The sequence below is a fragment of the Typha latifolia genome, chromosome 10 (assembly GCF_019914945.1).
Source record: "Typha latifolia isolate L0001 chromosome 10, TyphaL0001v2, whole genome shotgun sequence".
Taxonomy (NCBI): Eukaryota; Viridiplantae; Streptophyta; class Magnoliopsida; order Poales; family Typhaceae; genus Typha; species Typha latifolia.
Window position 1 is genome coordinate 3,116,044 of NC_133095.1, and position 23,759 is coordinate 3,139,802.

General features: G+C 36.7%; 4 protein-coding genes across 5 annotated transcripts; 1 reads left to right on the forward strand and 3 right to left on the reverse strand.

Moving 5' to 3' along the window:
- Positions 1-795: 795 nt before the first annotated feature.
- On the reverse strand, positions 796-5,075 carry LOC140796409 (uncharacterized). Its single transcript, XM_073149448.1, has 5 exons — positions 4,701-5,075; positions 3,732-3,869; positions 2,693-3,071; positions 2,465-2,619; positions 796-1,148 (listed from the first exon to the last, which is right to left on the reverse strand). The coding sequence occupies exons 2-5, from the start codon at positions 3,816-3,818 to the stop codon at positions 873-875; spliced, it is 897 nt and encodes a 298-aa protein (XP_073005549.1). The 5' UTR covers positions 3,819-3,869; positions 4,701-5,075; the 3' UTR covers positions 796-872.
- A 223-nt stretch (positions 5,076-5,298) lies between these two features.
- On the forward strand, positions 5,299-8,519 carry LOC140796408 (pentatricopeptide repeat-containing protein At1g11630, mitochondrial). The gene is made up of 2 exons (XM_073149447.1): positions 5,299-6,566; positions 8,092-8,519. Exon 1 carries the CDS (start codon positions 5,361-5,363, stop codon positions 6,546-6,548), a length of 1,188 nt encoding a protein of 395 aa, XP_073005548.1. The 5' UTR covers positions 5,299-5,360; the 3' UTR covers positions 6,549-6,566; positions 8,092-8,519.
- Positions 8,520-9,804: 1,285 nt separating this feature from the next.
- On the reverse strand, positions 9,805-19,207 carry LOC140796730 (uncharacterized). 2 transcript variants are annotated; one of them, XM_073149811.1, is made up of 7 exons: positions 18,814-19,207; positions 13,621-13,761; positions 13,117-13,482; positions 11,887-12,132; positions 11,233-11,325; positions 10,458-10,658; positions 9,805-10,248 (listed from the first exon to the last, which is right to left on the reverse strand). In XM_073149811.1, the coding sequence occupies exons 1-7, from the start codon at positions 19,153-19,155 to the stop codon at positions 10,033-10,035; spliced, it is 1,605 nt and encodes a 534-aa protein (XP_073005912.1). In that variant the 5' UTR covers positions 19,156-19,207; the 3' UTR covers positions 9,805-10,032. The 2 variants fall into 2 exon arrangements, with proteins under 2 accessions (XP_073005912.1, XP_073005911.1); XM_073149810.1 differs by lacking the exon at positions 18,814-19,207 and adding an exon at positions 15,243-15,715.
- Positions 19,208-19,934: 727 nt separating this feature from the next.
- Positions 19,935-23,593, reverse strand: LOC140796983 (protein FATTY ACID EXPORT 5-like). The gene is made up of 3 exons (XM_073150216.1): positions 23,175-23,593; positions 22,327-22,414; positions 19,935-20,251 (listed from the first exon to the last, which is right to left on the reverse strand). The coding sequence occupies exons 1-3, from the start codon at positions 23,371-23,373 to the stop codon at positions 20,179-20,181; spliced, it is 360 nt and encodes a 119-aa protein (XP_073006317.1). The 5' UTR covers positions 23,374-23,593; the 3' UTR covers positions 19,935-20,178.
- Positions 23,594-23,759: the final 166 nt, after the last annotated feature.

Consider the following 23,759-nt stretch of genomic DNA (forward strand, 5'->3'; position numbering starts at 1 on the left):
TCAGCACAACTGCACAAGTGATGGGCAAGGAGAAAGTTGTGACTAAGCCTCCTTTGAGTGAACCTTCCCTATGATAATTTAATGCAACTATGCATTCTAATAATATATTTAGGAATGCAATATATATTAAAAGACGACAACATAAAAAAATTACTCTAAGAAATTTTTTATAATAAAATACTCTAATAAATAGAAGGAACAAATATTTAGTGTACTTCTATTAATGAAAAGGAAAGCCTATACATATTCCACCTTGACTCCATTTAAAATCTGCAACGCTTTCTATATATCCATTCTCCACCATACAGTATAGAAGCACTTTTCCATCAGAACCTTACAAAGAATGCAAAGATAAGGCCAAAAGGGTTGAGCTTTGTCAGGTAATCACATGAAAATTTCATTCAAGTAATCTCAAAGTAGCCAAGTAAATAAGAAGAGGACAAACCCAAGGTATAAATGAAGATGCCATGGCAGTAATGACAATGAAGTCAGAAGAGTTACCAGAACTTTAATAATGCAAAAATAGTAGCCTAAGTTTTGTGACAAAGGGCTTACATCACCTTATGATCAGTTTGTGGATCGGCAGACCTGAATTGCAAATGAACTTTACAGAACTTGTGAACTAGATAAAGGTTATAGGCTTTAGGAGGAGAAATTGTCATTAGATGGATGGTACTTGTCAGGGCTAAAGATCCTCTTGTTAAGATGCAATAGAAGTTTCCAGGATTAGTTGTTCACTAAAATAATCATAGAGGAAGGCTTCAAATGCAAAATTAGCATGAGAATTGAGAACTATTGTGATAAAATTTGCTGATGGTGAATAATCAATGACATTGATGGAACTGAAGGCAAGGAAAGAAGTACAAGAATATCTATGAGTATTTAATAGTGCCTTTAGGAGGAAAATATATCGCAGAGAGTACAATTAACAGAGCAGAGACCAGAGCTGAAAGAAAAGTGATGCTTGATACGACTCCCCTATGTGCTTCATTTCCACAAGGTATCTGCCAATTGACAGTCCCTGCAGTTTGAGCTTCCAGATTAGCAATTGCCCATAAGCAGGGATCAGCATGCCCTTTTGGTCTATAACGTATGAACAAATCTGGTTTTGTGATCTCAACCCTTGCATAACCACTAGAATCAAGGGGCTGCAAATGAAATCAGATAATTAGTCAATTTATTGATCAATTGCTACATGATCTACTACAAATTTGAGTAAAAGAATATAACAGGTATTCAGGCACTCAAATGTCACACACAAGAGTATTCACCAAAGAAATTGGCTCCACAAGTTGTGATCTAATGTGTATCATCAAAAACCTTTTGCTAAAATAAATTAAGACAGAATCTAAAGATAATTGTGTAAAAATCTAATGCCAGGTTCTCTTCAAACCAAAAGATACGAGTCAAGGGCTCCAGGTACTTCAAATGAAGGGATGCATCATACCACTATTTTCACTGCAGTATTGTCAATAATCTCAAGAAGCAGGTTTGTTTTCTATTCAATCTGAAAAAGAGACATAGGAACTCAATAAAATAGGTTTGTAGGTCAGAAAAATACGCATCAGTTCACCTTCATCATGATGTTTCTTATTTCCACTTTTAACAAAGCCTGCCAGATGAGACCAAGACTGACAGCTTCAAACAAAGTAAGAAGAAAAGAATGGAGACAGAGAGCAATACTGTAATAGTATGAAAGTAGGAACAGAATGTCTCTCCATAGATGATGTAAGCTAGACTTTAAAAGTCTATAGTCAGCAACAGTTCCATGCAAACTGGCAGTTGAGTCCATAACTAAAGAGTAAGAATGTGCTTATAAAGCAGATTGACATGGCGAAAGAATAAAAAACATATGATATTTAGCAAAGAAGGCAACAATTAAGTTTTCACATCATCATCCTGTCAAGCAGAAAGCAGATTCTTATAATGCAAAATTTGAGAGCAAAGTTAATGATTCAGACATTCTTTTTTGTTAGCATGAGTTTCTAGAGAGAAATGAAGCTCATTATTTTAGAAAACCTCCACCTGAATGTTTAGGGGCTCCTGCCTTAGAATATAACAAGACTCCGCTTAAGTCCCACTTAGGTGACCGCCTTAATATCTCGTATCATATTTTAGTATGTAGATTGACTCTGAAATTCAAAATTATTGTACATGTTGATAAATTAGTGAACTTGAATAACTTACTATAGTTCTTAAAAAGAATGCATTAGTATATCGTTTAGATTGTAGGAATTGATTTTAGCTTCTTCTATAACTATATTTTTTAACTGTCTTGAATTTTGGGTGTCTGCATAGGCATCCACCTAATACCTAGGCACTACATGATCCCTTGTTCACCCCTCTACCACCTACGGTCTTTCTTTTAAACCTTGATGAAGCCTAGTACTTTCAAACTGAACCTGATATTTCATAACAACCTATGCAATATTTCAGAACACTTCTTCTGAAAAGTAAAACTCACTGGGTATCTAGCATGCAGGGGCAGTTCAATAATAACTTCGCCCTCTGACAAAGTCTCATGCCTGAGATCCATATGAATCTCAACAACTGATCTGTTGGAAAGAGCAGAGGGTAGTTCCAAATTTGTGTCTCCAAAAACTGCAGCATCAAGAAAAACTGCAGAAGGAAACTCATCAGCACTTGAAATAGGATAACATTGATGAGCTGATAGATAAGATTGGCTTGAGACCTCTATGGTTGACAAGATGTTGCAGCTCAAATGGATCAGAAAAGACCCCATTTGGAAGTTTTTCAATAATCACTGCTTCACAATTATAACCATCAAGAAAGTGCATCACAGCATCTGAACAGTTATCAAATCTCAAGGTGGAGACAAGGCGACGATGAGAACCTTCACCATCCAAATGCCGATGCAAGTCTAAAAGTTTAAGCACATCAAAATAATTGGGCAACCATTTGCATAAGTCAGTGGAACCAATTTCTTCAGCTAAAATATCACGATATTTTGAATCAAGCAGCAGGCTCTTGCGGTCATCAGAATATGAATGAGCAACATAAGCTTGAGAGCATGGAGAACAGCTAATGGTTTTCTGATTGTTGTTGTCCACCTGGCAAATAACCACTACAACTACTCATTATGGTAGACAATAAAAAGAAGAAATATATCTGAAGAATATGCTGATGAAATCACTAGCTAAGCTAATGAATAAGAGAAATACGATCTATGTAAACAGAAGTACAAAAGTTCATCTTTCATAAAATAGACATGCAAGAGATGATACAAAATACAAAAGTAAAAAGAAAATTTGTATTTGCACATTCACAATGTTGACCAAAAAAATAAAAAAAGAGCAAACGATAAAACTGCTGTTTACATTGTCCCAAATGGTGTTTACAGAGTCCCATCTTTGCTCAATCTTCTATTATGTGGGCTGTAATTATATATAAAAAGAAGTTACACAAGAATTAAAATATTCTTATTGTACACAAAAAAAATTCTTAACTTGATAAAAAAAAATTACAACCATCAATGACAACCATTTTTCCGAACATACATGGAAGACAATCGTACATGCATAAAGTAAGTTGATCTGTTATCTCTTCAAAGTCGTCTTATTTGCATTGACTAGAGCATCAAAAACTAATAACTCATAAATGAAGATGCATGTAATTACAACAAAGTAACGGTATTAACAGCTGTAATTATTTATGAAAAAAATGTCTACATATGAAATGGACATAAAAGATTGGAAAATATTCCTGCTAACCTGGTTGGCTGAAGCACTACTAGACACCAAATGAAGGAATAACATCATGATGAAGAGACACCTATATATCACCCGCAAATGAGCCATATGATGATGCAAAAATCTTTGAGGCAAAGGGTTTCCAAATTGTGAATTGTACTGAAAAAGCATGAGTTAGGCATCAATGTTGATAATAACATACCCTTTTTATTTCCAAGTAACAAGTACCAACGCTAGAGCACAGACAAGTACGTGAAGAAGCATTTAAAAGTTAAAAAATAAGAAAAAAGTGTATGACATCAAAGGTGACCTCTTCTTTTTTTCCTCAAACAAGATCTTGCCCACAGTAGTAGAGAATATATATGAAAATGACAGAAAAAAAGTAGCATTACAAGGATATTACATTGATCATGATAGACGGAGGATAAATGGACAGAAATAGCAATCAAATAAACCTCATTGCATAGAAAGAAAAAGAACACCTAGGCAAAACACTACTTCAGAAAGAATAAAAAGGTCGCGTCTACAGTATCTTTAAAGGCTTTATGAAATGCGCCTAGCATATTTAGGTATAAGCATCCTTTTAGATAATAGCCATTGCAGGTGCTGTTCTAGTAGACAACACACTATTGCGGTTTATTTCTAACTGTCATAACTATCTAGTGTTCAATTATCAAAAATTAGATTCAATGCAAAAACTAGTAATATCTATAATCTCGGAAGGAGAATTTTTCCTCAAAACATAAAGAAGACAGCCATGCCCTAAAATTAGCATCTGATACTCTAGACAAACAGAACAATCTTAAAAAGAATGGTAGAAATTAAAGAGTTCTCTGATCACCGACAAGAAGAAGAACCTTTACTGATATGTCATCTATTACATTTTTTTTTTTTTGTTGATGAAAGGCCAAAGCCTAAAACATCTATTACATATTAACCATAGACAAACTGAATAAATAATTTTATGTATTGATAGAAAGATCTACTTACAAGGTTGGTGACGACGGAGATGCGATGGCGGCGAAGCTTGGTGACGGTCGAGCTCAAGGAGGGAGGATGCGGAACTTGGTGACGCGGCGGAGTGGTGATGGCGGCAGAGCTTGGTGACGACGGAGATGCGATGGCGGCGAAGCTTCGTAACGGCGAGCTTGAGGATGGAGGAGGCGGAGCTTGCTGAAGACGAGCTCGAGGAAGGAGCAGGCGGATCTTGGTGACGGCGGAGAGCCGGAGAGGTGATGGCGGCGGAGGAGGTGTTGGAGATGGCAAAGGTAGGGCGGTGATTCTGGGATTTCAACGGCGGCTAAGATAATTTGATAGTAACTAGTAAGTGGACTTGTGGGTAGTGGGTTTAGATAGTAACGGGACGGATTTAGGCTTTTAGCGGGTAGGATATGTAATAAAAGTATATTATTTAAAAAATTGTGGGTAAACGGATATCCGATATTTGTATCCGGATATTTTTTTAAATTATACCGTATTCGAGACAGACAAATTTTTACCCGAACCCGATTCGGATCGGATCGGGTCGGGTCGGGTCGGGTCGGATAGTGTTGTTGTTGGTAATGTGCAAATATGCAAAAACAATCCAAGAAAAACATCACTCGTGATTTCTCCTTCCTCCCTCCTCCCTCCAAACTTCAAACCCTAGCCATGGCGGCCGCCACTTCCCACCTCCGCCGCCTTCTCCGCCGTCACTTCTCCTCTTCCCCTTCCTCTATTCTTAATCCTAGCAACCCCTCGACACCTCTCTCCAGCAAAGAGAAGTCGCGCGCCGCCCTGTCACTCCTCAAATCCGCCTCCGACCCGGACCACATCCTCTCCATCTGCCGCGCAGCATCGCTCTCCCCTTCCTCCTCCCATCTCGACCGCCTTGCCCTCTCCCTCGCCGTCTCCAAGCTATCCTCCTCCGCTTCCCCCTCCTCCTCCTCCTCCTCCTCCCAAACTCTAACGCTTATCTCCCCTCTCCTATCTTCCCCTTCCCACCTCCCTCACGCCATCGTCCTCCTCGGCCAAGCCGGCCTCTTCGACGACGCCGTCGCCGCCTTCAAAGCCTCCCCTTCCCTCCGCTCCTTCAACTCCCTCCTCTTCGCCGCCATCCTTGCCAACCGCCATGCGGACGTCTCCCGCTTGTTCCGAGAGTTACCTATTTCCCACTCCATCACCCCGAACCTCACCTCCTACAACACCATCGTCAAAGCCTTCTCCGAATCTGGTTCCTCAAGATCCGTCTTCTCGGTGCTCGAGGAAATGTCCAGATCGGGCATCAAGCCAAACAAGACTACTTTTTGTTCCGCGCTTGCTGGGTTATACAAAGAAGAGAAATTTGATGATGTGGAGAAACTCTTGGTACTGATGAGGAAGCACGGGTGTGGCCCCCGGCTGACAGCGTACAACGTGAGGATTCAGAGCCTTTGCAAGCTCAAGCGGTCTGAGGAAGCAAAGGCGCTCTTGAAGGAGATGGCAGCGAATGGAATGAAATGGAATTGGGTTACATATAACCATCTGATATATGGGTTTTGTAAGGAAGGAAATCTGGAGGAGGCGAAGAGGCTTTATAAGGAGATGCGGAGGAGAGGGTTTGTGGGGGATAGCAATTTGTACTTTACGTATATATACTATCTTTGCCAAGGTGGGGAATTTGAGGAGGCGTTGGGTGTTTGCAAGGTGACAATGGCAAGGAATTGGGTTCCATGCTTCTCAACGATGAAGGTGCTTGTGAATGGACTCGCCAGCAGTGAGAAGATTGAGGAGGCTCGGGAAATTATTGAGAAGATGAAGGAGAAGTTCCCAGGGAATGCTGATACGTGGAAGGAAGTGGAAGAGGGGCTGGCTCAGTAGCTTGGGAGGATTGACGAGGTATGCCTTGTTATCCTGGCATCTGATGTGTTGATTGAGAGAATAAAGAGATAAAAGTTTCCTTTCATAGCATGACTTTAATTGCAGAATCTAGGTTTACAACAAAAATTTTGTTTGATGTCATTCTGTTCACTAGAGGCCGGACATTATTTTTCTTGTCACTTATCTAGTTTTCTTCTCTGATATGTGTAATGCTCATTGATCATGAGGACACTCCTGTAAACTTAGTCTTATTAGTAAAGTCATTAAGATAGTGGAAGTAAGAAATTCCTATTCTGTTTATCTTTGTTTTAAACTTCCGATATTAAGTTAAGTTGGTTGTCATTCTGTTTCGAGACATTTAGAGCAGAGTTGTGTAAGCATGGCAAAGGAAAAACTTGTAGGTAAATGAACAAACTAACAAAAATCTCAAGTTTAATGTATTTTCATAGATGTTGTAAAACATATTCTTTTGTGTTGCATAATATACCTTTTGTGATGCCACTATTGTAGTTCAGAGATTAGGCCCGATTAGGCCCGATTAGGCCCGATTAGGCCCTCCCAGTCCATGATAAAGGTTATAGGTTCAATTCCTCCCGTGAATGTTGGGTTAATATTTAATGTATTTTTCATCGAAATGCTATATGCACTTAGTTTTGAATTTATTGTGATATTGGGGAGGGCTAATCCGGTGGCTTGCATGTGTATGATGGTTGGTGCACTCTAAATTAATTATGAGAAGTTCAAGGATGTATATTTAGTCATGGCAAGCCTTTTGTAATGTGTATATTTAGAGACCTAGATAGATGGTTAGATAGCATGATGTGAAACTTTAAGGTAGATGTCAAAGTGCTGCTCAGCTTAGTTGTTAATTCCATCACTTTTACATGGCATTTTTCTTGATATTTTGTTCAGCCAAAGATGCAGTCAACTAGTCTGATTGACAGCTGATACTAAAGAAAAGGTGACTCAGCTTGAGTTTCCAGTTATTCATTCAATTACATAAATTTTGAATCTAAATAAAAGCCTGTTCCATTATCCAAAGGCACTTTGTCATCATTTAATCCTTGATCATAGTTCTAATGATAGCACCAGTCATCTATAACATTGGCATGACATGTTAATGATCCTTTTATTTTAATTGATATGGATTTTGCTGAAGGTCATGAAGAAGTGGAGATACCTAATATAAACACAGCTCTAGTAAGAAGTTAAGATTATTATTATTTTTTAAATAGGAATCCATTACTAAACATTACTCTGGATGGAACAATGACTAAGATGACAGAGAAACTGTTCGTAGTGTATTACAAAATGCTTCTTTCACTTTGTTCCAAACCTCTGATGTGTCGTTCTTCTCAGCTGACTTAATGTCAATAGATTTTTTTCACTACATTTACTTAAATAAAATCAGCTTCAAAAAGTGCAATAAATATCAAAGTTATTATCATTTATTATAGGTGAACTCTCATTCAATTTGCATACAATTATAAATGATCTCCTTGATTTTATCACCTTTCTAATCCATGTTTATTTTCATTGTCAGAAAATAATTTAGGCTTTGCTGAATTTTGATGGATAAGGATAAGGCACAGGCATTGGTGTTCTTAGAACTTGAATCTTCTATTGGTGGCTACTGTTTACTGATCATCATGCTATTGAGAAAATATTGTCGTCAGTGTCTTTGATGGCACCTGTGCCCCTTCATATCTGAATAAGATTGTGAACATTGAAAACGGCAGTTAAAGAGAGCCATTTTGCTAAATTGGAAGTGTGACCATTTTGTTCAGTGATGGAGTTGGAATGGGATTTGTAAGGAGGTGGTTCTCAAATCTTCAACTGCCTACTTTCATGTGTTTGTTATGACAGAGTATGGGAGGTACTAATAGTTACATTCTCCTCTTGAGGACATCTCTGTTGTTTTTGTATTCTCACAAATTAAATTATGAGTTGGGAACTTTGCTCAGATAACAATGTGAATTTTTGTCGTTACAAATTTTCTAATATATATATATATATATATATGAACCTTTCTGATAAATTTCAAACTATGAGTATTCCTTGACCCAGTTTGCCTGAGCTTGTCGTTCCTTGCTAGACATATTGGATATGTTTGTCTTGCTGAGATAGCTCCTCCATATGCACAACTTACAGAAAAGAACATTGAGACCTTGAAGTACGTCAAAACATGGTTTAGTTCAGGTAATTAACACATGGATTTCTGTTAGCTAATATGCTTCTTCTTACTAAAGAGTTAAACTATATTACCATAAGCAGGGGGAAGCTCTTAGGAGAATAGGGATATACAATCAGAGGGTATGTACAATTCTGAGAGCTAACAAAATGAGCGAGCCAAGGAGAAGCATTGTCCCAATCGATGATATCAATCAGAGCTGACACCCTCCACAATCACTCAATGTATTTGAAGAGCGAAAAGAGCCTCCGCTTCAGCGTAACATGGGAGCAGTTAGTGCGTCAATGAGTTAGCATGCTCTTCGGATCTTTCCTTTTCTTTTCCTTGTCAATAATCCAAGCTCATACACACTATTTATGGGCTAGTCAATGGCTAACCCCTTTCAATATATAGGTGCACTTAAAAGCCCAGATGTTTAGGCGCTTAAATCACTAAGAAATGAGTTTAGTAACTAAATCAAAATTAAGAAATAAAAAATTAATTTAAGGTACTCAAATCAAGACTAAGAAATGAGACTAACTAATTGAATTTGAGGCTTAATCTCAGACCAAACTGGCCTAATATTATGCATTCCTTGTCTCGGACTAATGACTGACCACAGAGGAGTGGTCAGCCTCAGATTTCCTAACACTGCCCACGTATACTTATGTCTAAAATTAATTTTACAAGTCTATATCTATGACTCAAGTGAAATAATTAGAATTTCCATTCACATTAACAGAGCCCACGCAAATTACCAATATACCTCTTTGTTATGTCAAATATAATAAATATAACAAATTGCTAAAATGCCTAAATTATCCTTATCCCAAATTAGGTTGTCTAAAAAATTGTAAAGGGATCTTTTGATAATTTGGGCAGGACTCTTATTAAGTGAGATGAAATCTCTAATAGTTTTACTTTGCTCATAAATACAAATTAACCCTCATGTTTTTCTACAACCTAAATCAAGTAGATCTAGAGGTCTACTACGAAGGTGAAGTGTAAAAAGTTTGATACCAAAATACTGAGGTAGTAGCATAGGAACATAAATATCAAGCAATAAATGCAAATCAGATGATCAAGTTTGCAAAAACAATGGTTTAAGCACTATATTTACTATATGAGTAACCATCTAGTTATACATTTTCTGTTTGTCTACCTCAATTTCTTGCCATTAGCTTTTGCTATTTAGCATCCAAATCATATATACAACATTTATAACACACATACGATCGATTTATCTCTGTGCCTACCTTATATACAGCTACATAAAGAATGGTCACTAAACACCCATTAAGCAAGATGATCATGTCAGCACCGTTTTGACCTGATGTAGTTTGGAGGCAGGGATGGGCAATTCTCGTTCATGTGAGGGTATGGCTCCATGGTGTTGTAATCAGGAAATTCCATCCGATACTGGCCCTTAATTTGACAGAACGGAAGCTTAACGTCGTCATCTTTGTTGCACCACTCAGGCAGGCGGGTTACATTGTCCTCAAAAAATTTGAGGGTGTAGGCATCTTTGATCTACATAAGAGTACAATATGTCAGTGTTCTAATTTTATATATAAAGAACCAAAAGCAATAATCTGGTACTGCACCAAATCCATTTAGTAAGACATTTAAGTGCTAGTTGATCAGTATGAGCCAGTTATTGCTCTACATGGATATTACATGTTAAAGTTAGCTCCTTAATTATGAATGATTAGTTGCTCTGGCAAGTCTAGTGCACTTACAGTGAATTCGGTAACTTGTATGGAGCTGGCAATTGGATCAAAAAGTCCAGCCTCCTTGTACATTTCAAGAATGAATGCAACACAAGATGTTGATTTCCCATCGGCGTAGACCCAATCATCTTGTTCAGGAACTGCCAGCAGCTTCTCAAATGATATCCCACGTTTCTCTGATTCAACTATGATTGCAGGCAAATCAAGACCCTGCAGAATATTCGTAGCAGAAATAATTGATAATTCTAATACATACAGCATATTCAGCATAAAATATTCATATCAGTAGTTCAACCATAAAAAATATTACAGAGATAAAATGGGCATCAAAATGTACTAGTTCAGCAACACGTGGAGGATGCTTCATAGTTTTGAAATCGGCTCTCTTTACTAAAATCAATATTAGTATGGACAGCTGATTGTAATCCATCCAGTTGCACAATTTAGCAAAACCTTGTATCCTCCATTCTTGCCAGAATGTGTAAGGAGTAATTGAAAAAATGCAGTTAAAGCATAAATTATATCAAAATTGTTTCATCAGCCATCTAACTATGAAAAAAATGAACCCATGAAGTATCTAAGACTTGGACTAATGATGTTGTTCTCCCTTTTCATATTAAATATTATTATTCCTAAGTATAAGAAAACAAAATCTGAAATGTCACTGAAAAGATTAATTTTGATAGGTAAAGATATTAAAAAATCAATTTAGACAAAATCAAGTACCAATAGAAAGAATAACTGTCAGAAGAAAAAAAAGTGGCAAAAAGAATAACTATAAAACCTGGGTCCCAAGTCGTTTGTTCAGGGCTTCATTCCACATATTAGCAGCATAGGCTGGCTGAAGCTTAGTCCACATGGTCATAACAGAAGCAACCTAAGTCACACAACAACATCCATTATCAATAATTCTGACAGTTTAAACTACTATATGTTCTCCTAGTTGACAGAACAGCAATGACCACTTAATTTGTCAAGACTTTGAAAGAAGTGGTTCTACTATTCCAGACCATATTCAGTTTCTAGATGGGTTCACCTACTGCCAACAGGTAAATTCATTGTTATCTAAGCCACATATTGTCCTGTGATGTAATTGAATCTGTAATAATTTGACTCGTCAATATTTTAACAACCATCTTCTTTCGGGAAATAACAAGAGGCTCCACTGCTTCAGTAATGAAAAGAATATCAATTTTTGAAAATGACAAGAACAATTTAAACATCATGTCAGGCATTGACAGCAATGACAGTGGATTACAAATTCACAAGCTTCCATCTGAGAAAGAGTTTTTTCCTTTCTTTTGAACTAGCAAATGCAAGAGAATAAGAACATGAATTTGAAAAACATATTTTATATAAGATGTTAAACAAATTCAAATGTCTAGTTTGGAATACAATGATGAGAAGAAAAAAAAACGTATAAAGGAAAGCATCATACCACATGTGCATCTAAGGGTGGTGGATAATTCCCACTTATAGTATCTATCCAGCTGAAAATCATATTATGGTAGCCATAAGGCTTCCCTGACATGCTCTTTGCATACTCCCAGGCTGCAGTTTCATTGAATTTCGCTCGGACATCTGGATGTAAAGGAAACAGAGCAATCTGAGGATTTGAGTCATCTTTGTTCAACTCGAAATCCCACCACTCCTCCCAGGGCAGAATAGCAATAATATCTTCTCCCTGAAAAAGTACATAATTTGTAGTACACATTACAAAATTCATTAGAACTGAAACATGATCTTTATGACTTGAAGAGCATGATGTTGGGGCATCAGCAGACTAAAACATTAGGAAAAAGAAGGGTTAGAAGACTAGGATCACAACATACTATCACTGCCCTCTAGTTGCTTATTTTGGAAGCAACACTTAGTGATGAAAATCGAGTAGTATTGTCTAACGGAAACCACATACAGCAAAAATCCCATAACTTTTTGTAAGATATGAAAATCTTCAATGTCAGCACCAAATGTAACAATCTGATCAGTAACATGTCTTGATATTTATAAGATTAAAGAATAAACCATTTAAAGGCAAATTACACAAGTAGGACCAGTGCTATGAATATAAGCTCTAGATTTAGCTGCAAAACAATCTTCAGATGCTTTCGAGTTATATAAGTGAAACTACGGCAACTAATATGAGAATACACATGGATTTTAACACGGGCCTACCTTAGCAGGAAAAGAAGCTTATATCTTATTTAAACATGAACAGGTTTACCAAATCATGTTCACATTGATTACTATATTATCTGAAGGAAGTAAAATGGATAATCCAAAAGACAGAAGGGTTTTTAAACTTCACAGAAATTCCAGAATTTCCAAGACTTAATTATGAATAAGATGCTTATAGATGTTATTTTCATATAGAGACACACAAAAATGAGATATATGATAGTCAAATCTGGTTCTTGCCAATCCATGCAACATATGTTGACGCTGATGGAACATTAAAAGGCTAGAACAACACATTTTGTATGCATTGAAAACATTTGTGTTTCAATACTCATAATGAAACACACACCAACCAAATTCATTGTAGCCAAAAACTTTTGTCATATAAAGTTGTATGACGTATCAAGATGATTGCAAGCAGTCAAAGGACAATGAGTATCGAAAGGTATAGATACACTCGAATAGCTAAGCACATATAACCAGGTCTAACCTTCTCATTCTCATGACCAGATTCTCCAACCCAGAGTTTTCCTTCAGAATCTTTTAGGCAAACTGCAGTGTGACCAGCATAAGCTCCAGTTACCCACTTCTCTAAAGTTTCAAAACCGCCCCAACGCCCACGAATTTTTGATATGGCAAAGAAATCTCCCGATTGAATATCATCAACATTTATCTCCGAAACCCAAGGTTTTGGACGTTCCTCAAATGTGGCCCCCATATGCTTTTCGAGAAAAGCAAGATTTGAATTTTCACCCCACCCAGTATTTGTGAACAATGGGAAAACATCCCACAGGGCTCGGAGGGTTCCAAGCATCCCTGATTGCATGAGGAAGATGGAGACCCCATTATGTTTAACCTGATTTCAAATGAGAAAAGAAGAGCATGTCATGTGGGATTAAAACCATGCATCTTATTCAATAAGTCTTTAATGCTATGCATGGATAAGTTGTACGAGACTTCGATGCTATGTGTGGATAAGTTGTATGAGACTTACATATTCATACTCGGCTTCGTCCTCCCATTCCTTAAACTCGAGGGTATGCTCTCGAGACAAAAAATAGTAATCCCATGTTACACGATATGGAGTAGCAAAGACATAAATATCCATGCATGTCCAACTATGCGCATGGCTCATCTGCATGAGGGGAGATATAGTTATTTCAATTGAACAGCAACATTTACATAAATTAGCTACAGGGTCAGAATCAATGATCTATTGATAATTAGCAAAGGAATTTACTGTTTTATTTCCTTTCTATATCTCATAGTGGCTTAAGAGGTTAGCATCTGATTCTTCTTGGAAAATTAGAAACTGGTATTTGTGGCCTAGTGCTGATAAGACAGTATAAAGATGCATGCACTGCAGTAATGCTTGCAAAGGAAAATTAAGGAATGTTTGGAGGCATCATGCTTAATCCTTAATAACAATTTTAGTAGGTGCATGACAACAAATAATGGAATAAGTTTGTGCAGTTTATGCTTTTTGTGAACAACAAACAACATATCCTAACATAAAGTCATCATTTCTACAAATTTATTAGTGTCTTACTGTAATAAAAGTAGCACCAGTTAATATTTTATATATAATTATAAGCTTTCCCAGGTGAGAAAATTCTATTCAAAGTGCAAGTAAGACAAGATCAGCCTCCAACAAGAAATCAACTGGGAATCTCCATCTTCTCAATTTAGTTTCAAACTAAAGACAAATCAACATCTTAATAATACAAAAAAGAAATAGTAAGAATGCTGCTACAGAACTGAATTTACATATTCCTTACCCCCAAAAAAACTCATTAAGATTATTGTCCATATCCTTATTAGTATTCTACCATTCAATCCTGCTCCAAATTAAGAGTTTTTATAGTTCAATAGTTCATAGCCAATCAATTTCACACCATGATCTACCTTAGGAAGTAAACAAGAAAAATGAAATAAACAATATTATCACAGTGTTCTGACTAATAATGTCCTTACAAATTAAGTACCCATTCCCAAATAATCCAAAGAGATTTCAACTAAACATCTGACTTCAAGTCCCAACAACCAGATTTCACCTGAATATCCAAATAGATTCAAACAGATATGTACTTTGATCCAAACTAGGACCTAAAACTAAATAATTTTAAGAAAGTTTTTTCTACCCAAACTTTGACATGAAGCGTATCATCACCAAATTGGCTCCCACTCTTCTCCTGGAGCTCCATCCATGCCTATGTAACTATATAGGAAGACCCTAAGCACCAGTCCATTAATTAGCAACATGAAAAATACAAACCCAGGTGTAATTTCCATCAACCAGGTTCCACCTAAACATCCAGAAGAAGTAAGAAAGTAGGAACTTGATCATAACCCAGAATTAAAACTACATATTTTTTTCGTCTCCCCAATATTGATATGAGGCGTACCAACAGCCAAATTTTAACCTTTCTGCGGAACTCCATCCATGCACTGTAGAACTACTGCATAGGAGTATTAAAAACCCCAATTGCACAAGTTATCGGTAGTTACCAACAACCAGATTTCAACCTAAACATCCAAAACACCAATAAATAGACGAAATTGATCAACACCAAGAACCTAAACTACAAATTTCAACACGGATTTTCCTCCCCCAACCTTAATATGAAGCGTGCCGCCTCCAAACCGGCTTCCACTCTTGTTGTGGAGCTCCATCCACGCAATGTTCTCGTAGAAGCAAGCGCCCTTCCACTCGACAGTGTCGTTAGCGAGCGTGGCGGCGCCGACGAAGGTGGGGAGGAGGTCGACGGCGCTGTGGAGTGATCTAAGTATGGGCCACGAAACCAATCTTGGGAGGAGAGGCAGGAGGTCAACCACGCGAAAGGGTAGCTTGGGAGGGCCATCGCGCCAATCAGGGGCGAGAGAAGAAGAGAAGAAGAGAAGAGAAATAAGAAGGACGAGGAAGAGGAAAGGGAGAGAGAGGCGTCTGAGATTGGAAGGCCTCATGGAATCGAAGCACGGAGAGGAATGAGACGACGGAGAGGAAGGGTAAGAAGTTGGGAGGCGTAGAGAAGAGCCGTCTTGAGTCTTTAACTCGCCGCTTCGCAGGGTATTTTACATATTAGTCCTCAAATCTGCATTTCGTGGTACAAGTTTGTCCTCATTTATTACGTGATTTTTTGCAATATCGCCACCTACATTTTTTTTTAGTCCTATTGTAACGCAGAAATTTTGCAAAAACCTTCCACAATGTACATATACGGTCTGATAGTGCAAAGAATATTTTACACCTCTGATAGGGACACGTGGACGAAGAGTGCAAGCTTATTTAGAATTAGAGTGTAGGAAAAGAATATCCCATGAGCTTTGTTAGCTGGATCACTCTAATGAGAAAGACTAATAAAGAAAGAGTAGTTGTTTAGTATTAGCTTGGTTTGGAAGATTATTATGCTAACTATTTTTTTCCATGTGTAACTCATTATTATTCTATTATTTAAAAAAAAAATAGGGATAATTATACATAGTTTATTTTAAAATATATCTTTTATTAGAAAATAATATGTAAATATTATATGATTAAAATAAGTTGAGAAAAAATTTATTATTTGACGTTTTTCTTTTAACACTATCTTTTATAATTTAGAGGATCAATGTATATAAATATAATTACAAATTAAAAAATTAAATTATGAAAAAAGCCCCTCCAGTTGTGACCTATATATTAATGCGCCGAAACCGGAGCCAAACCAAATTCCAATCCATCTGAGTGATATTTATATGAACCACCTAACCCTCACCCTACGCTTGTGGATTTGATTGAAACACGAAGTGAGATCTCATGTGCCTTAAATAGGGTTTGACTTTGTAGGTTTTACTTTTTAATTGCCGATATAATTGGGATTGGTTTTACTTCTTGTGTAGTTTTCAAATAAGAAAAATATCGAGAGGTCATTGACCCGTTTGGTTTGAGTTTAGAAATCACTAGCTTGGTTTAGTAACTAAATATTTCTTTATTTTTTTATATCTAATTAAATTTAGTTTTTAAAAAATAAAAACTAAAAAATAAATTTAACTAATAAAGTTCGAGTTTAGCCTCAAACCAAACAAGCCGAATTTTACATTAAGAATTGGATGTCTTCCAAACCTTTTTTTTCCCCATACATAGATATTGCATTAGTGTAATAAGGTACAAGACAGAATCTAGTGGCTTATGGCTTTTGTAATTTAATTATATTTAGAATTTCAATTTAAATTTATAATTAATATATTTTTTATTATAATAAAGTGTACATAATTTATAAATACGGTGAACAACTATAGTTTATTATTATAAATTAAAAAATTAAATATAATTAAATTATTAAAAAAATAAGTTTAGTAAGAATCTGTACACTCATTACAATTACACAGGGTTATAACTAAGGGTATGAACCAAATTTGATGTGATCCGGGCCTAATCAGGTTACTTCACAAAGAAGATTGGGTAAACTAGGTTGAACATGTTTATCGTAGTATTAATTTATTTTTGTTAGAGAAAATATAACCTTGGGCTCATACAGTCAAACGCTCTACTAACAACATTTGAACGACTGAATATGAAAGCAGTCTTCATTCAAGCGTTCGAGCACCTAATTAACGGCATTCAAATGCCTCAACCCGAGTGTAAACTTCAATAAAGTGTTCAAATGCATGTCTAACGACATTTAAACGATGTCCAACGACAGTTGAACACCCAAATCGGAGAGTGAAAGATTTAAAATTTTAACTAAGCATTTGAACGCCTGTCCAACAATGTTCGAACATGATATTCAAACGTCTAACACCGAGGTCATTTTGTGTTAGGGTTAAATTTAAATATTTTTTTATTTCTAGCTAGGATTTAAATGTGTGGAAGGCAATCAAATTAGTATTATTAAAGAATAATGATCATTTCCTTTCTTCTTCTACCTCTCATCTCCTTCTCTTCTCCTGGTCTCCTTCTCGTCTCTTCGATCCATAGCATTCCTTTTCTCCTCTACTGTCGATCCCACACATCCACCCCCATAAAAAAAATAGTCATGGATTAGTTCCTCTCTCCTTATCTCTTGATTTGTGGATCCCCTTTTTCTTCAGAGTTGACCATCTTCTCCCCATTTTTTCTTTCTAAATCATAGATTTACTCCTAAATCGAGCCAAATCAATCTTAAAATAAGGTTAGATTCTATGATGGAAGTATAACAACTAATATAATGATATTATAATCATTTATATCTTGATCTGAAGGTTCATATATATTAAATATTACATTATTACTGTTGAGCTTTAATAAGTCGAGTTTGATCGAGAATTCGTTCACGATCAAACTCGGCTCAAAATTATTTTGCAGATCAAGTTTAAATCAGCTGAATTTTGAGCCCAACTTAAAAGCCGGCTAAGTCATTTTGACAGCCTTAATTACATCAAACTTGACCAGTTTACATACATGCTATTAAATTATTACCGGTGCAACGAACCTTAATAGAACTTGAAAGCAACCAATGTGGTTAATTTATGCCGCATACTGAGGTTGCTATGAGCTGGGTACAGAGAGCCCAACACGTCAGTTTCTCCTACCAATCTTAATAAATTATCTATTGGTTGCTAAAGTCACACGGTGACACCAGGAAGGAAGATAAACTAGTTAAATATATTTTAAAGGAATAATTACATTTAGATACCGAATTACTATCTATTATCATATAGAGTCTTTCATTTATTTTTACTGACACACTAACTTTCTCAACTACGTGAGACTTCAAAAATACCCCTTCAATTAGTTATCCGTTAGATTTTTTTGTTAAAAAAATATCACGCTATTGATTTTACACTCTCTAGGGACTATTATACTCAATTTAAGATAAAATGGTTATTTAACTCTTTTTTTATTAATATCATCAGGGACTCAGGGAGTAAGAGAGAGCAAGATATTAGATAATTGAAGGAGTTAAAAGTGTTATGAAAAATATGCTATAGTTCTAGACATGATTAAGCCTATTTTGGACAGAAAACTAAACGGTTGTAGTTTAGTCAAAAGTTTAGAGGATTAGTGATTAAAAGAACAAGATATAAGAGAAAATAAAAGTTTAAGGGACACGCTGAGAGGGATCTATAGAGAGAGAGAGAGAGAGAGAGAGAGAGAGAGAGAGAGAGAGAGAGAGAGAGAGAGAGTATGATAAGGGGTACGTGTGTGTTTGTATGTGTGTGTGCCTACCTTGATATGAAGAGTTCCTCCACCAAACTGAGAGCCACTCTTGTTGTGGAACTCCATCCATGCCTTGTTCTGGTAAAAGCAAGCTCCCTTCCACTCGAGCGGCGAGTTCGCCGCCGAGGCCACGCCGACAAAGAGAGGAAGGATGTCGACTACGTTCCTGAGAGAGGAGAGGACTGGCCATGAGATCTCTCGTGGGAGCAACGGAAGGAGGTCCATGGGATGGAGAGGAAATCTCCAAGGCCCTTCATCCCTCTCATTTGGATAGATGGAAGAGAAGCAAAGGAGTCCAACTAAAAGTAGAGGGAGCAAGAGGAGTAGTATAAGAGGAACAGGCTTCCTCATGGTTAGAGAAAGAGGGAGAGGTTGTGAGGATACAGGAGGCAAATGAAGAGAAAGAAAGCTCGAGGTTTGTGTTCTTAATAAGGAGTTGGAGTCGTTCTCTTAAATGAGTGATAGTGATATGTGAGGGAGATGCTTGGAAGATACCATATGGGGAGTGGAATCTTGAATTATGCAACCAATAGAATAGCAGGAGAAGAAGAAATTTGTCCAACTAAGATAGTGCTATGGATTTGAACGTTAAAAATTATTGTTCTCTAATAGCTTAAAAATATCAAAACAAGAGGTCATATGTTTAAATTTGTTATGCCTATAGTTGCTTAAAAATATAAAAATAATCTAAGCCCACTTTTAGGCCCTCTCAAAGATATCCCAAGCCCAAAGGTGCACGAGAATATTAGAATATAATAAATATAAAAGTTACATTCCGTTATAGCGTAAGCCGCCTTATAGTAATCGGTAAGTTAACATTTAACTTAACTATTGTCAAAGAGATGGTGTATGAATATACTTGAATTCGAATCTTAGCGGCATCGGTTTAATGGGACGCCATTAAGATCCAACTTCTCTAAAAAAAAAAGACTATATTTCATCAGTCTAACAGGTTGGGTTTAAAGAAAGATTAATACAAACATCTCTGTACTTCTAAGATTGTCGTCCCCGGATAGACTTAAATCTGATGGCCAAAACTTTACTACCTGAAATAATAGGAGTTAGCGTTGCCAAGGCATGCATCAGGTACAGGTATAAGAAAAACTGACAGCATACTAAGCACAAATGAGTTGCACAGAAAATGGAATTATTTCGTAATTCATATTGCTATCAAGAGTTATTATTTCTGATGAATTACTGCTAAATTGTTCTAGTCCATCCAAACATTCAGAACATGAGATCTAAAGCATGTTTACTGACTCAATATAGGAATATTGTTCGACATTTGATATAACCAAGATTGTGAAATAAGAACATGGTTCATGATCACCTATTTCTTAACAGAGTACACATTGTAAGCTTAAATTGCCAACTTCACTCTGCCTTCGCTGGGAAATGGTTTCCACCAGTTGCAATCTTGTACAAGTAGAAACCGGACATAAGTGCACTGCAAGTGGATCAAATAAATAAAACATAAGAAATCAAGGCGTACTAATGCATAATATACTCATCGTGGGTAATCTCTTTTTCTCTTTCCATGATAAGAGAGAAAATGAGAAAATTAACCATATTGCAATTAAAAAGGGTAAAGAAAGCAAATGATAGTCTGTTGGCTATCATATTAGCTTCGATTTTAAGTATGAAGATAAGGTACAACTTCATATTCGAAAAAGAGAAACATCTTTGAGGGGATAAAAATGATCTCACTAATCTCAATCAATACACTATTTTAATCAGAAAAAGAAAAGGCTTGAGTGCAATGTATAGTCTTACAGAATATAACCGACCTGCAGAAGGCTATCAATCAAGAAATTTCTGTGAGCATCTCATTTGTGACAGTAAAGTTTATCCTCATATAGCTAGGCTTAATATTTCTTGCAACCAAAGAGGCAATAGCAAGTGATAATGGCCTTCAGCTTGCAGACTAGCTACAAATTTCTATAGGTGAAAGAAGTGCTTCAAATGACTAGACTGCCAACTTGAACATAGACCTCAAGTCTTATAATTTAAACAGCCTGGAGTCAAGATTGAAAGCTGATGTAAATAAAAGCGGAATCGCTTGCTCAAGCACTTTACTAAATGGTCTGGTTCCATGTGGATCCAATTGCCTATCATCTAGTGTTATAGCATAAAGACTATATTTGGAGAGAATTGACCACTTGTTAAGATGCCTTGAAAGACAACCTCATAACCTTTCAGGCTTTTACATGATGAACTCTAAAAACCTGGTTCACCACACTTAAAGTTCTTTAAGTCCTTCCAGCTCAGGTATGTTTCCAAGGCTGAAACATATGCTAACAGCACTTGGAGATACGTAATGATGATGAGACAGGAGACGCCTGTCTTACCTTTTCTTTTTCCTGCTTGGGTGTGTGCAAGGAGCAATCCTTATACAAGTATTTTTAAAAGTTCTCGAAATCTAAGGAAAACTTATAAAAAAGCCTTATGTAAAATTGGTTGCGAAGACAACACAACCTAAGTTACTACCAATTTGACTATACAGACCTAGCAACAATAACGAATATGTATTATGGAGAACAATAGTTAATAATTGCAATTTGGCATGAAATTCTGATTTAAGCCTAGTTCAAATTTGTAAACTTATGTCCTGCAAATAAAATATACCGTCAACAGCTGTGACATAAAAAAACCTCTGAAATTAACCGGAAACAAAACAAAGAGTTACTTTCTTCATATTTACTCATCTTCATAGGTCTCTCAAATGTATCCAGTAAGTATACCATAATTAGCAAAGCCATATGTGAGTTATAGTTATTTTATAAATCAGATACTCAGAAAAGAAGTATTGCTAGAGTATCAATGAGCATTGTGTGTGACAAGCACACGCCTAGAGTATGGAAGCATCCATTGCATCTTGGATGGATAAAAGCAAAATAGAGGACTAAATTCTAAAACTCTTTGGTCATCTTATTTTGTTGGGTCAGAAGTGTCAGCAACTTTTCTTTTACCTCATGGAGTAGACAATACTCAGTCAATGAAATAACTGGGATGCCTTAATATTCCATATGACTATATGACATAGCCTTCTTTGGGTCCAACTTTCTCATTTACTCCTGCAATGCAATATGCTTATTTAAACAAGATAACTACGAGTTACTGTGCACCACCATGTGGAGCATCTTCATTTCATGTCTAATGCCCATCCTCTATATCCCTTCCTCCAAGGTCTTTCTCCCTCTATTTCTTCCTTCTCTTTTACTGCATACTACAGTAAATCTCACTTTGCCAACAAATTTCCAGTTACCACACACTATGTGGTCAAATTAATTGGTGAAAAATAAAGTGTAACTCAGTTATGAATGAAAGTGCTCTTAGGAAAGGAAAAGATAGCTGATCCAGATTCCTTCCAACATTTGCTGAGAGAATTTCTACCATTAGTAAGAACCAATTTGTGCCTGACTATTAGCTAGTAAGGCATACCATAGGGACAAAGATAATGCAATGATTCATAATGCATCAACGGTATTTATTGCACACCGAACAAGAAACAACTGAGCAAACCTGAGAGCAGCAACTATGCCAGCTGGCATTATCTTGGAGGTTTCAATGTATCTTTGCCCCATAACAAATGTTAATATCAGCGCGCAAACTGTATATAACAAATAAGTCATAATACATCTATCAAGAAAAAGGAAGAGAATAACATGTTCAAAGACTTCATTGCCTCACATTCATTGAATCACACACTCAAAAAGGAAGGATATTGCTTAGAAGTAGAAAGTGGTCTCCCAATTGCTCAGACAGATACGCAACCAGAGCAAAAAAAATCAATTATTCTCCTGCGGACATATCTAAAAATCAAAGCATGAAACCAAAAGGAAATAATATAACTAGATCGGTTTGAATGCTAGCTAAGATGTTGATAAAATTTATTTCATTACCAACCTAAAAGTTTAGAAATTAAAAACATCAGTTGGTAGTAAGCCCTCATTCACAACATAATGTATATTGAGAGGAGGAATGCTTTTGTAAGTGTTAACACAGTAGACCATATAGATAAAGCACGATGACCAAGTACATCTACCTATGTCATTTCTTTCACGTTCTGAAACTCGTGAATCAAGATGTAGAAGAAGTCTTCCTCAATCAGAACCCATTCTTAATCAGCAAGCTCTGCATGAATGTATAGAATCCAGAGTTGCAAACAATTTCCTAGATAAAGTAGATCTATTCCTACGCACCGCACTAAATTCAAAATTTAACCAGAAAAGAGAGCACCCATCCAAGATCTAAATCTAAAACAAGCATCAAACATAGCAAAGTGCGAAAACAAGTTGCCAAACGAACGAGACAAAGAGATGGATTTGGTCAAAGAGTGGAAAGGAAGCAGAGATATCGGATCTCGTTACCCGTCTCAAGGATCAAGGCGAAGTAGGAGTTCCGCCGCTTATCGAAGGCCTTAAGGCTGACGAATCCGGCGAGGAGGAGGAGGATGCCGGCGCCAGCGCCCCCGGCGAGGGAGGCGGTGCTCCCCCTCCTCAAGTAGCCGGCGACTCCTCCGACGGCGAGGAGGAAGCCATAGGGGATCGTGAAGCAGAAGTCGTGCATCTCCTCTTCCTCGGGTACGGATCTCTCTCCAAAGTTCGACCTTTCGCACAAGAATTTGCCAATGAGGTGTTCGACGAAATGTTCTCTTGCTAATTACCTAGAAGAAAGAAAGTAATAAGAAAAGGGGTTGGTAATGTGCGAGGGACGTGTTCTTTGGTGGATTTGAGAACTTTGACCGGAAAAAAGCGTGGCGTCCACTCGCCAGCTAGAGTTAATTTGCAATTTTTCATTACTTATTAGTTATGTTATACTTCACAGTTTACAGTTCACACCCAGTATTTTTACTATTAAATAAATTTAGTCAGTATTCTGTAGTTCTTTTGTCCCAAAAAAAGCATTTTCCCATGAAATCATCTTGACTTAGATCCTAATTCACTATTTATGAT

What these genes read in the sequence shown, in the direction of transcription:
- LOC140796409 (XM_073149448.1), bottom strand. Translation starts at nt 3,818, where the DNA reads ATGGCTCATTTGCGGGTGATATATAGGTGTCTCTTCATCATGATGTTA. An exon ending in ACATCTTGTCAACCATAGAG is followed by an intron (nt 2,620 to 2,692) that starts GTCTCAAGCCAA and finishes TTCCTTCTGCAG; the next exon opens with TTTTTCTTGATGCTGCAGTT. An exon ending in CCCTGCATGCTAGATACCCA is followed by an intron (nt 1,149 to 2,464) that starts GTGAGTTTTACT and finishes TTTCATTTGCAG; the next exon opens with CCCCTTGATTCTAGTGGTTA.
- LOC140796408 (XM_073149447.1), top strand. Translation starts at nt 5,361, where the DNA reads ATGGCGGCCGCCACTTCCCACCTCCGCCGCCTTCTCCGCCGTCACTTC.
- LOC140796730 (XM_073149810.1), bottom strand. Translation starts at nt 15,590, where the DNA reads ATGAGGCCTTCCAATCTCAGACGCCTCTCTCTCCCTTTCCTCTTCCTC. An exon ending in CTGGTCATGAGAATGAGAAG is followed by an intron (nt 12,133 to 13,116) that starts GTTAGACCTGGT and finishes GTACTTTTTCAG; the next exon opens with GGAGAAGATATTATTGCTAT. An exon ending in CACCCTTAGATGCACATGTG is followed by an intron (nt 11,326 to 11,886) that starts GTATGATGCTTT and finishes TGTGTGACTTAG; the next exon opens with GTTGCTTCTGTTATGACCAT.
- LOC140796983 (XM_073150216.1), bottom strand. Translation starts at nt 23,373, where the DNA reads ATGCACGACTTCTGCTTCACGATCCCCTATGGCTTCCTCCTCGCCGTC. An exon ending in CGCCTTGATCCTTGAGACGG is followed by an intron (nt 22,415 to 23,174) that starts GTAACGAGATCC and finishes TGTTATATACAG; the next exon opens with TTTGCGCGCTGATATTAACA. An exon ending in GGCATAGTTGCTGCTCTCAG is followed by an intron (nt 20,252 to 22,326) that starts GTTTGCTCAGTT and finishes ATCCACTTGCAG; the next exon opens with TGCACTTATGTCCGGTTTCT.